The sequence below is a fragment of the Condylura cristata genome, unplaced genomic scaffold, assembly GCF_000260355.1.
Source record: "Condylura cristata isolate star-nosed mole 26May11 unplaced genomic scaffold, ConCri1.0 scaffold00021, whole genome shotgun sequence".
In the NCBI taxonomy this organism is placed as follows: domain Eukaryota; kingdom Metazoa; phylum Chordata; class Mammalia; order Eulipotyphla; family Talpidae; genus Condylura; species Condylura cristata.
In genome coordinates, this window is record NW_004567122.1 from 332615 (window position 1) to 345943 (window position 13329).

The 13329-nt window shown below is 56.9% G+C and overlaps 1 protein-coding gene across 1 annotated transcript in view; it reads right to left on the reverse strand.

Moving 5' to 3' along the window:
* Positions 1-1311: 1311 nt before the first annotated feature.
* SLC39A8 (solute carrier family 39 (zinc transporter), member 8) overlaps positions 1312-13329 on the reverse strand; it is a gene marked incomplete at its 5' end in the record, with an annotated part of 33056 nt that continues 21038 nt past the window's right edge. The window contains 3 exons of the mRNA XM_004686452.2: positions 1312-2988; positions 4796-4980; positions 5111-5318. Coding sequence (XP_004686509.1) covers positions 2839-2988; positions 4796-4980; positions 5111-5318 — 543 coding nt within the window. The remainder of the gene's footprint in view (positions 2989-4795; positions 4981-5110; positions 5319-13329) is intronic.

The following is a 13329-nucleotide window of genomic DNA, read 5'->3' on the forward strand; positions in this document are numbered from 1 at the left end:
CCCAGGCGGGTGTGGCGGTGTCCGCAGTCCTGGGCGGACACAGATGGCGATGGCCGTCCCTTCGGAGGGGCGATGAAGAGTGGGGCACTTACTATCTAGCACCCAGGCCTGCCACATGCATCGCTGCCATCCTGCTGGTCTCTAGCCACCGCCTCGGAGCGTGAAGTCACAAGCATGTCACATGACATCACAGATGACACTGCAAGGAAGCCGCTTCCCAGGAGGCGGAGCCAGGCCAGGGCTGCTCCACTGGGCTCCTTTCAGCTGCTCCATCAGGTCCTAGGCAGCCAGGCAGGGCTTGTGTGCGGGGCAGCCACACACCCAGGCCCTGTGCCCGGCCTCTGGAGGCCGCAGCCTGAGTGTCCTCGGCTTAGTGACGAGGCATTTGACGTTTTCCATTTGTCACTGTCTTGATGCACCCTGAAGCTGGGCTCCAGGACAGCAAGGTAGGTGCCCTGGAGAGCTCCGTGCCCCTGGGCTCCGGGAGGACAGTGCCTAAGCGCTGCACGGAGACGCCCCTGCTGGACACACCAGCTGCCCGATGGGAAGGGTGCAGAAACCAGTGTGGCCAGTGGACATACACGGCATGTCCTCACCAAGGGGTGCCATCACACCACACGCTGACCCACCTGTGCTGTGCCAGGGACACAGGTAAACAGCAGGGTGAGAACCAGGCTGTTTGGAAGCGTCTGATGAGTAATGATTGATACTAGACATTTGCTACTGGGTGGAGTAGCAGCCTGCAGAGACGGAGGGAGAGCAGCCCTCTCACTGCTCCCCTCCCCAGCAGGACGGCACCCCAGCCCCGCCTCGCAGCGCCACTCCTCCAGATCCCGCCTGCCCAGCACCCAGCAGGCCCGCCCGACCCCAGAGCTGAGCCGGCCTCAGGCGGGAGCCCCCAGCACCAGCTGTTGAAAGCCCTCGTAGCCGCATGTGGGTGTCACCGGCCACCCCGACGCCTCCATCCCAGCCCCTAGCAGTGGCCTTCAGGCTGCCCAGGCCGAGGGGTTTTGCCGCCATTGCCGCAGTGAGGCCCTCTGCGGTGTGCTCAAGACATGCAGCAACTGGCATGTTGAATACAACAAAAACAGCCTTAGGGGTCGCTTGGTAGAGCGCACTGAGGTCATCTCTGGTTCGGCCTGGAGGACGGACACGCCACCGGTGTCACGGACGCCTCGGGACGAACCGCGGACGGCAGACTCACGGCCCGCAGCTGGTCATCCCGACGGCGTGAACTCAGTCCTGGTTGCCGCACCGCGCGAGCCGCAGCACGCAGAGCCTACACCGAGTGTATTAAACCACCTTGTTTAATTTCACGTTGTAAACAGCGTCACCCAGACATACAATCTTCGCTTTAAACAGTAAACATTATTTCTTAAGATCAAATGCAATCCGATGAAAGTGATAAAAATGCATTGGGTTTACTTATTTTAATGAACAATGATTACTCTTTGTAGTTTTTATTTTCTGGATATCTTAGAAATAAACAGATCGTCGATTTCCTGTTGCTCCCTCCCCCACCCCCCATAACACCAGATACAGGAGCCCCTCAAAAAGGCGCACTCAGGACACTGAACGACACCAGCCCTGGTTCCACAGGTGGGTGCTTCTTGGCTTCCGGCGACCTTTAACTTCGGCACCAAGTGAGCTGCTTGGCCCTCCCTGGGGACCCTCAGGCCTGCCCGGCTGCAGCCGGCGCTTCACAGTCTGTGGGAAGATGTCACTCCTGAGACAGTGCCGGCTTTTCTCCGCCATTTTCCTGTCAAGTCCTACTTCCTTGAGTGTCTTGGGAGTGTGAACTGGGGTCACGAAGCTCAATTTCCGGCCAACTCTCTCCAGCTCCTAAATGAGTGGACAGGCTCTATCTTTAGAAGAGGCAGAAAAGCAAGCACAGTGCACTAAACTGATTGCCCAGATCTAGCTACCATATAGAAAAAAGTAGATTGCAGCGCAGGCTTTCCCGGATGGCTCTCACGCCCCGCAAGGCACCTGGTCACCTGCTCATCGCCTGGACACGGCAGCTGGCCTCTGCTCTGCATTGACTTAAAAGTAGTCTTTGCTGAGTAATTGTGTCGTCTTCAGAAGTACATTTCTTCACGTTTTAGTGCCCTTCTGCCTGTGCACCAACCTGTTGCCCCCTGCTCAGCGCCGCGGCATCACCAGCACACCCCTGTGCCCTGCCAGTGGGACGGGAACACCCGTTGGCCACAGGAAAGCCATCTGGCCCTCCGGGGGAGCCACTCCGGGGGGGTGGACACATGGGGCAGTTTGGGAAAAAGTCAACCCAGTGGGCTAGCTCAGCTTCTGATGTCAGGATTCCTGTTTTTCCAGAATGGCCTTCAAGTGACCCTACGAGTCCCCACGACTGAAGAGAAAAGCGGGACAGAGCCAGAACAAAGGCCGAGAGGCTCCCGGCTCACGAGTCTGGGAGTCGCTGTGCCAAGCCGAGGGGCACGCACCTCCACATTTTGCTGTGCTTGCGAATAACCGAAAACAAAGCTCGAGCCCTGCCGGCCTCGGGCCCGCCAGAGCCGCAGAGGCTCCTGGGACCTACTTTGCTCTCTGGTCTGGTGTCTGAGTCCCTACAGAGTGAGCACTTCTGGCACTGGGCAGACTGGTGATTCTCTGACGTGGGGAGCATGGGAATTGTCCAAAAATCTCCTATACGGACTTTGGGGACTGAAACGGGAGACCTGAAGCATTTCAAAGAACAAATAATGGCCTGCTGCACAGATCTGATGCCAATCATCACTTTCCTTGACCTACAGCTGAAAACAAAGTTATATTTAACTGCGGGGTCAGCTTAGAAGTCCCTCTGGCAGTGTCCCGGCCCCGCTGTCACTCCAGCTCGATGTCGCCGGCGTACAGGGTGATGAGCAGGATGGTGGTGAAGCCCGTCAGCATGCCGGCGTTCTGGATCAGGAAGAAGGTGAGGTCGGTCCGGCGGCCCGTCACCTTTTCCCTCAGCATGTCGTTCATCTCGGGAAACTAGGGGAGAGAGATTGTTGGGGGGCTGTTGCCACCTGGCGGTGGAGCATAAAACTGCCGCCTGCAGACTCCTGCTGGGCTGGAGGCCCAGCTCACACCGGAAGCCCAGTACGAGCAGGACCTTGGTGCTGCTCATTCCTGCTGCCCAAAGCTCCCCGCCCCCCCCCCATTCTTTCAGGACCTCGGTGTTTCCACTCTCCATCCTCGAAACCTTCATTCCCCCCACAAGCCTCCACGGGGGTTCTTCTCCCGCCTGTCTTTCCTGAGTTAAATGCTTCAGTTTTCCACTTGAGCGCCTCTTTCCTAGAAAGACTTTCCTCCGCCCTCCAGCTTGCTTCACACCCCTCATCATACTGTCCTTCCTCGCATTTGACGGCCTCTCATTGCTGCTGTCCAGTCAGGTGGGTGACTGCTGGGGACTTGGCCTGCCGGGGGGCTGGCCAGAATAGGCCTCAGTTCGCGCACTCCAACTGACAGAAACGCCCCCGCGGTGGCTGATGAGAATAATGTGCAGAAATCAGTATGCATTTAATTCCTGATCTCTTCAATTTGTTTCCTTTGGCTTGTTCTCCCCCTCACTAAATTGTAAGGTTCTTAAATGAATTAGAATTGAACACTACAACAATTCCATCACAGTAAAAGCAATTAAAACCCTAAGTTCTGGACCTCGAATCTACCCTTTCTCAGCAGATAAAAGATTCCATTAGGAGTCCTGCAAATGCCAGCTTTTCAAGCCTGATGCCAAGTGTTCTGCTCTGTGCGCAGCGGAGCATTGCACCAAAGCAGGAAGCCGCAGGGCCCGCCTCCCCCCCGCCCCGCCCTTCTGGCTGGGCGCTGCGGCCAGGATGAGGGGTGAGGCCGCGGGACCCCACATGCAGGCTGGCGCTCGGCACAACCCTTCCCTGAGGCGCCCTGACAGGTCAGGGGCAGGGATGGTCTGGAATGAAGAGCGCGCGGCGTCACTTCTCGAGGAAGGCATAAAGGCAGCAATGGCTCTGGGGCTCGGCGCCCTCGCTCTCACGAGGCCTTGTAGAGTCTGTGGTGAGAGCGGGACAGTGGTAGCTAAGAGCCAGGCAAGCGAAACTGAATGAGAGGAAACGTAAGCAACAACCACTCGGCTCCACATGCAGAGCAAACAGCCCTCCATTTGCAGACACTCGGCACCTCATTTTCTGGAAAGCCACGTAATTCCCTTGATAGTATGCGGGCCACGATGAGCTCTCAGGCGCAGACACGGAGAACGAGAGGGGACAGCAGGCACGGCGCGGCAGACATGTGCACGCAGGCAGTGCAGACCCACGGGGCAGTGTGGGCCCACGGGGCAGTGAGCACCCACGGGGCAGTGAGCACCCACACAGGCCATGCAGACCCAGCAGACCCACAGGGCAGTGCCCGATGTGATCTGAACCAAGTCCAATTTATCTGCTTTTGTGTAACCCCAACGCTGGCCTGTTCAGGACTTTTTAATAACAACGTGTCGTTTACTGTGACACGTACTCCTCTCCCGGTGTGACTACCTCACGAGGAGGGCGGGAAAGCCCGCAGGCACAGACGGTGAACACAGGCCTCACCAGGGAGTCTCTCCTCGGGAGACCACATCAGCCCTCCTCCTACTGACAGGACCAGTGTGCGGGGATCATTCCCACTCACACTGGTGAAGTGATTCGGGACGCAGCATCGTCCAACCGGGAATGTCTGAAGGGATGGCAGAAGGGCGCCGCACACTGCCGGGGGGTAGCGCGTCATCACGCACAGCGCAGGTGGCCTCTACTGTTAAGTTAAGCCAGCTAAAGCTGAGATTGCTTACCATGTCTGCCAGAGAAATATAAAGGAACATGCCTCCAGCGAGTGCAAATATGATGTTGGGCGCGAAGTTGTTGCCCACCAGGATGCCGAAAGCCAGGCCGACGTAGCAGGAGCAGGCGGACAGGAAGTTGAAGAGCAGTGCCTGCCGGGTGCTCATGCCCGCATTGAGCAGGATCACAAAGTCGCCTGCAAAGAGAGGGCGGGTCAGTCTCCCTGCCGTGAGCTAAGGCCCGAGGCCGGGGTCCCTCCAGGGGCAGCTACATCAGCAAGAGCCTGTGGGCTGTGTCGCCTGTGATGCCTCCTCGCTCACTCTCACCTAACTCGTGAGGAAACTCCTCGCACAGGATGGCTATGGAGGTGCTGAGTCCCTGGAGGAGGGACAGGGTGCAGGAGGCCCCGATGGCCAGCCCGTCGATGAAGTTGTGCAGGGCGTCGCTGAGTGTGATCATCCAGGCGATGGTGCCAATCTCTGACAGCTTGGGCCCCTTCAGGCAGGTCCATGAGCTGGGCTCCCTCTTTGTGTCCTGCGGGGCAGCAGAGACCAAGTGACAGGTGACCGGCAGTTCAGGCATGGGTGGAGGGTGGGACGGCAGGAGAGGCACAGAGAGGGGCCCGCCACTCTGGGGGGCCGGGAACGGGTGCAGCCACTGGGGTTACCTTAAAAACTAAAAGTGGAAACACCCCACAACCCAGCAGCCTCGGTCTGGGCATGTATTGCAGAATAAGAAAGCATCGAAAAGAAAGTGTGCGCACAGTGTCCGCAGCAGGACAGCGCGCGCTGGGGAGGCGAGGGCGCCTCACATCAGAAGGATAAGAGCAAAGGCTAGACATGTCCATAGCAGCCTCGATAACGGGGCCACTGGCAAAAGCCGGTGAGCTCAGTCAACACCCGGGCGTGCGGGTACGAGGGTGGTGGCCGTGAGCGGCCACGAATGGCAGGGGAGGAGCTGAGCAGCAGGCGCCGTGGCCAGGCCTGTGTGGGATGCAGCGGCCACAGGGCTGCGAGAAATGCTGCAGGCCCCAGGGGGCTACCAGCTGGGGGCGCGGGGGGCGCAGACCACAGACATGGAGCAGCAGTCTGCGCCAGTGACAGGAACCCTAACAGCAGACTCACGGCGGGGCCTCCCAACACATGTGCCTTCACTGTCCCCCTAAAGCAGCCCCTTGCTTTGCGAGCATAAGCCCTGACTGCAGCCTTCCCTGCATGAACAGATGCGAAGTCAGAACTTGATTCGTCACATGCCTGACGCGGAGAGGCGTCGCAGACACTACGTTTCAAATCTTGTTTACCATGTAACTGTCAGGCCACCTTACCGCGTCACGCCAAGGGGGCCACCGCCACGGCGCCAGGGGTGGGCCTGCCCCAGTGTCCTGAGCTGGGAAATGGACCCAAGGGCCCAGTAATTTCTCTCAGCTAAGAAACTGAGGCGGAGGCTTCCTTTGGCACCGGGCCAGGTCTGGAGCTGGGGACTCTGCGGCTCCCCACAAGCGTCATGAGGCAGCACTGGAACAGCCTTTAACTGACAATCCCTTCCATTTGGAAACAATAAAAATAGAAAGCGCTACCGTGAATCCTTTGTAAGGATTGAATTTCCATAAAATGTACAAAGTTGTATACAATCAAATGACAAACGCCAACCAAAGCATTTCCACAAACTGTAGGAAAAAGATAATAAAGTACAAATTCACTTTTAAGCAGGGAAGCAATTTGCAATTAACTGGAGAACATTTTCTTCCTAATTCTCCCCTCAACTCTTCCTCGGCAGTTAATCAGCATATTTATTGAGCATGTGCGATTCATAACACAGCGGGCTGGGCTGTGCAAGACGCGTGGAGTGGGCAGCCCGCTGCGGGGTGCATGCTGGTGCCTTTGGGTGCGTGTGTGGGGGTGTGCCGGCCGCCTGCAGAGATCTGGGGGGGCATCCCTCCAACCCTGGCCCACAGAACCCGCAGGACTGGCTGTGGGTGTCCCCTACATCTTCCCGCGGCTGCATTAGTGGCAAAAGTGCATCTTGGGGATGTTTTTGTTGGCATTGTCGGGCAGCAGTCATTTGGAGCCACTGAATTCCGAGCTGAACAGGGAAGGAGAGGGGACTGTTAGTGCGGCGGCGAGGGCGGTGTCGGTGGGGGAAGCAGTGGCAGTTGTGACAGCAGCAGTAGAAAGATTCCCGCAGAGGCCTGGGGCAGTGAGCATGCGGCACACCGTTCCAAGCACTGGAGACAGTTCCTTCGTGTGCAACAGTTCTATGATGTAAGTGGTACTTTCTACTTGAGGACAGTAAAGTCTAGAACGCGGAAGAATTTACCAGAAACAGAAAGGAAATGGTGGACTATCCTGGTGGCCTTCCGGTGTGTTACTACTGTAAATTCAGGGGGGCTGGCGGGACATTGTAATAGACCCTGAAGGCACTGGCAAGGAGAACCCCTGTCTTCTACAGCTTGGGGCAGTGTTGGAATAGTGTCTGCTTCTTCTTTCTAAAGACAGATGGCATCAACATAAGAGTAATTCCCCAAACGTGGCCTTTTTACCTAACGGTATTAAAAGAGACAAACTGAGGTATACGGAAACTTCTGGGGCTTATTAAGCAAAAACGGATTCGACTCAGCCAGCAGCCAAGTAGAAGTGGCCGGGCGGGCTCGGGCTGCGTCTAGAAGCAAGGGGGAGGCAGAGCAGGCCTGTGGTGAGCTCGGGCTGGAAGCCTCGTTGGCTGAGGGCCGGTTTCCAGTTCACAAGCTCGAGGCGCTTCCAGGTTTAGATTCGGGCTTCTCGGCGGCCCACGCTGCGTGGCGGCCTCACGTCACAGCAAGCAGTTTTGACACCGTGCGTGTCGGGCGGCAGGTGGGGCTGCGGCAGGCCTGGAGGAGACACAGACGTGGCCAAGCCGCACGGCCACGGGACAGGCACGGAGGAGGCCGCGTTGCTCTGTGGAAAGTCACCGCCAAGATACACTTAGACCAGCTGTCCTGTCTCCAGAGTGGTTCGCTAACCCCGCAGCTAGAATTTCCTTACTTGCTTGTGATGATTCAGGGATGTTTCCAAGAGCAAGTCTTGATCTAATGTTAACTACTGAGTCTGTGTGAGCAACTGTAACTCCTGAGAAGAAATGAAGTGAATACAGCAAGCACGCGCCTCTCACCCTAAGTACAGATGCTACTGGCCTGTCTCTTATGTCTCACAGGACCTGTAAGCCCTGCTCTCTCTCGGCGCCGCCGGGGAGATGAGCACTCTACGAGCTTCGCAAGCAGCCGAAGTGGGCAGTCACAGGAGCCCCTGTTAATCCACCTGGAAGAGGGCTCTGCAAAAGAGCCCTAGACTCTGGCCCTCTAGCTGTGAGGGTCCCGCTCCTCTGTCCGTTTGGATTCGCTGCTGCGGTCTGTGGTGTTGTTTGTACCCTGCACAGACTCGGGTGCGTGCGGCCCTCAGCTCTGGCTCCGGCCCCACTCAGTGGCCTCCTCAGCGGGGCTGGCGCCATCTCTCACCTTAGTCGCTAACGAACGTGCCGTCAACTGACGCTGAGGCACCAGGTGGGTGGGATGGGGGGGGGGAGAACGCGAGGACCAAGGCAGAAGAGCAGAAGGCGACGGATGGAGGAGCGCCGGGCACAGACGGCAGCGGAAGGAGGGAACGCGCCAGGGGAGCAAAGTGGAGAGGGCCAGGGCTCGCGCGGGGCCGTCAGCAAAGGGCCGGAGATGGAGGAGAGGAGAGCTTGAGGGGAAGCGGACGGCGAGGGAGGAGGAAGGCCGACGGGCGAGGCGGGCGGGGCAGGATGGTCGCTGTTCTCCAGGGAGGGCCCAGCACGGAGCGGTGGGCTGAGCCACGCTCGTGTGTCCCGCGTGTCACGTGCAATACAGCACGTCTAGCGGACTTCAATTTGCGACGCAGCAATTATGACTCCGTGATGGTCCAGGAGCAAAGACACTGGGCTTCTCTATACAAAGCGCCAGGCGTGGCTCTCCCCGGGCGCAGTCCTGTGGATGATCTTTGGGTGTTTTTCTTTTATCTTTCTGGGTGTTAAGGACTTTTTTGGACTCAACATGTGTCTATTTTAATGCTCAGGAAACAGAGCACCATGCAAGAGGAGGGAGGAGCTCAAAGGCCTGTGGCCACCAGCAGTGACAGGCCCACCTGGGGACGCCCGCTAGGCCCGGGGAATGGGGGTGTGCTGTCCCCCGAAAGCGAGCCTTTCAACGGGCTCGCAGCTGCACAGAGGAGCAGGAGCCTCGTCAGGCCGCATCTGCTGGGGAGGCAACCTGAGCCGGGATTAATAAGATGCTCCCACGGCGTAGGTAGGCACTCGTGCTTCACTGATGCAGTGGCAACAACCATCGCAGGGAAAAAGTGAAATCTACATTTCAAAGAATTTTGCAGCGGGAGAACGCTGGTCAAAAGAAACCCGAAAGAGAAAGGAAAGCAAGTTGCTGAAAACACATGCAGACGGCAAACGAAATACAAGCAGCCTGTGCAGAAGCTGTACTGCAGAGACATGCCCCTGGGTCAGGTCTCCAGGCAGCAAGGAGGCCAAGTTCAAGTGCACGTAAAAGAGAAATGAATATCATGCAGGCAGGAATACGCTGCGGTTTAGGAGACTTGAGAGACTGGGGAGTTCGGGCTCTGCAGGCAGAGCGCCCTCCCGGCTTCGCCTCAGCTGGGGGCGGGCGGAGGGCAAGGGGGCCCCGCCTTGTGGCAGGTCCACGTCCCGCAGGAGGCCACACCCCCAGTTAGGCGGCTAGACATAAAAGGGCATCAGCTCCCTGGGAAGGAAGGAAAAAACCAGATTTATCGGCAGGTGCCGTGGCTGTCTGCAGAAGACGCAACAGAACCGGTGGTGAAACTGGACTCAGAAGTCCTAGCAGGACGGCGCCTGAAAGGTTGGCGCACAGAAGTCAGCCGCTTCCCTCTGCAGCGCAGTGAAGATGGAGCTCGAGATCAAAATCACAACCTGATGGTATTTTCCATCAGCAAAACTAAAACTGAGAGCTTCGGGGAAACAAAACACGTGAAAGAGCTACATGAGAAAAAGTACAAAACTGCTGACATAAATAAAAAAATCTAAGTAAATGGAGAGCGATTCCAAGTTGGCGGCTCAACACACGCAGTATGGACGAATGGGGGTTCTTCACGACTTGCTCTGTAGGTTCCACGCAGCTGAAGCCAAAACCCCAGCAACTACTTTGCGCAGAACTTGCAATACTGAAGCTCATGCGGGGGGCAGAACAGAACGGGCCACACACGCGTGGCACAGAGCAGGCCTGCGGACAGGGGCCGCCCGTCAGTCGCTACCTGACGGGCGCCCTGACAGGAAGCCGGCAGTCGCTACCTGACGGGCGCCCTGAGGTTACCTCAGTTACAGGCAGACAGACAGACAGACGGACACCAAGAGAGTGCAGCATTAGTGAGAGCCCGGACTAGCAGACTAGAGAAACACAATGGTTCCCTACTCACCTGACCCAGAAAACCCGACAAAGCCATGCAAGTGAGGAGGTTCGCTTCGTCATGCTCGTCTGAGGAACACCTGAGAGTCTGCCAGGCCCGCAGGGGCAGGGTGCCACCCTTCAGCGCCAGTGCGTGCCCCGACTTTACGGTGCGGAGGGGCAGCCACACACAGGCTGGAGGCCCAGCAAAGGTTCATCCAGCTGAGCAAAGCCTCCGGAGCCTCAGAACTCAAGAGCATGGTCAGGTGAGCCCCCCTGCCCCCGCTCGTGGAGATGAACCTGGCTGGAAAGAGCAGATTGTCCTAAGCCAGAGTGGAGGCTGACAGACGAAAAAGACTCCCAGGAGAAACTGAGGAAGCAGCCACTCACAGCCCGGAAGGCGGTCCACATCAGATGACTGGAGATAAAAATAACAGCAGAAAAGAAGCTCATGTTCCCGCCCTGGCACAGCCAGAGCCTTTCCTCTCCCCCTGCAGCCTCCTTTCCCAGCTCTCGGCCTCATGTGACCTAGCAGGGCCCCTGCTTCTGGCTTCTGGGTGGCTCAGAGGAGCTCGGAGGAAATCCCAGGGATGAGGCCGGGACCCGCTGCCTTGCCCGCCCACACCTGCATCTGGACAGCGTCCGCGGCTTCTGCCCTGGCTCTGCCTTGGGACACTGGGCGTGCGAGCGGCCCTCCCCAGGCGCCACCCGGGGCCCTTTTCTGGTGTCCACCCCTAGGACAGCACGGATCAGCCCAGAGCGCGTCCCGCACGCGGTCCACACGGCACTGCGCACTCTGAGGTCTGTTTCAGTGGCGGGCAGGGTTCCTGGGGCGCTGAGCAGACACGAGGGCCCCCAGGCACTACAGGGCTTTCCTGACTCCAACTTGGGACCTCCATGAGCTGCACAGCCCGGGCTCCCCTTTCTTCTGGAGCTGAGTCCTTCCGCGCTCACTGCAAGCTGCATATGAGGAAGGGGAAGCTAACTTTATCTTTCATGCACAGAAACAAATGATTCAAGTGTGCTTAGTCTCTAGTCATTGAGTCTCAGCAAAATCTCCTAAGTGTTTCCAAAAGTCTTTGCTAATGAAAAAAGCCATTAAGAGGAAAGCAGTCATTTCCAGAAACCCTGAAAGCCACTTCATTTCCCTCCATCCCTTACATTCTGCAGAGTGTAAGTAAAATTGTTTGGGTCTTTGGTCAAATAACTGCCTCTCATTTTTGGTTTGGGAATTTACCGCTTTAATTGTCTTGGGAAAACAATAATTCTCCGGAAAACCTGAGGGGTTTCATGAGATGCGCGGCCATTTGACAATGGGGTGTGAAGCCCACACTGATGAGGGGCTCACCGCATCCCAGTGGGGGTTCAGTGGGGCTCACTGTGGGGGCCCCTGTGGGATGGCACTCCACCCCCAGGAGAGGAGTGCGGCAGGCCCGTCCCTTCCAGACGCCGCCATGCCGTTGCTTACAAAAGAGCCTGCAGACGTCATGTTACCGGGAGACCTCCCCAGTAGGGCTCTGCAATATTTCTTTCCAACCACGAAGCAACCTCTAGACCCAGGTGTTGGCTCTGCCACCTATAACTTGCCCGTGAAGACCCTAGCTCAGCTTTTACCACAGGTATTTACAACCTGCAATAACAGAATGAACTGGTCGGCTCTCGCCTGGCCTGGCCTGGCAGCAGCCTAGGTAAGTCTTCCAACACCAGTTACTTTTTATCCCCTGAGATTACCTATGGGGCACGCGCAATTATAAAAATGGTCTTTGTGGTTGGACATTTGCCTCAGGCGTCACACTGAATGGGCATGAACAGAGAGAAAGATGGCTGTGAGCAGGGAGAGAGCGAAAGGGGGAGACAGGAAGGCAGGAGGAGGTGGGGCGGCCGGCCAGGCTGCCAGACCCCTACACACCACACACTACACGTGTGAGACGCGAAAGCGTTCTGGGCAGACAACGCTTCGTTCACAGGACGCTTTGTATTTACAGGCTTTGTGAAGCAGATCCTTCCTTTGAAATACGCAGCATGAACATAACATGGAGTAGCAGACCGGGAAATAAATGTTGCCCCCCAGGAGCTTCTCCCGGGACATGGGTGTCATTTATTCCCACAGAAAGCGCCGGTCTGGCAGACCCCCCATCATGCAATCCGCTGAGTGAAAAGTACTCACCCGGCCTCGATCCAGGATCCCCAAACTGCAGGGCGGAGCATGGAAGGAACAAAGCACCATAACATGACCAGTGAGCAGGTAGAGTCACAGGACAAAAAGAGGCCCGGCAGCGACGACTGGACGGCGTCCAGTGCAGCCGAGAGCGGCCTCACGGGCACAGCTGCCGCGGCGGAAACGCTCCCCTCGCCAACCCCAGTTTGCAACTGGGCTTTCTGCACAATACATTTAAGCGACTCGTCCTCATGCTCAGAATAATTTATTTCAGCCTCTTCATCTTGTTCCCTCGTTTTCAAAAGAAAAATGTGCTGGCATTGGTTCTCAATTTTTTTTTTTTACCAATCAGTGTGTGTGGTAGAGCAATACAGCAATTCTTCATTACACTAATGGGGGAAAAATTAACTTGACATCAAGCCTAATTGAGTAAAACCTCCCTAATTCTTCTAAATCGGGTAAGTCCTGCTTGATTAGTGAAAGCAATTTAGTGGGGAACGTGTGGAGATAAACACACTTCCCCGGCTCACAGCAAGCCCGGAGTGGCAGAGCTGACGGAGCCTGCCAGGCCCGGGCTGAGTGTCGCCTGTGTCTAGGTAAGCGGGTGCCGTCTGGCCTGTGCGTGGCTGCCACTCTGTGTAGAGACCCGCAGCGCTCGGGGCGCGTGTTTGCCCCTGTTGAGGATCTCTACACAGCAGAGACAATTGCTTGCGACATTTGGCACGTCGCAGAAACTAGTGGGCCTTAGCAAGCAAACAGCTTCCTGGGGGCTGATTAAGAACCACTGCATCCTGGGCACTTCATTTTCCAGAATTAGAATGGACAACTGCTTACAAAGAGGAAAGCACCTGCTGTCACCAGGTGGCTGTTTTGCTCAATCTTATTAACCCAGTGAGCTCCCCAGGCGTCAAGGTGGCTTCAGCACCATCTTCTCACAAAGTTTGGGCGGCTGTCACCTGCACACG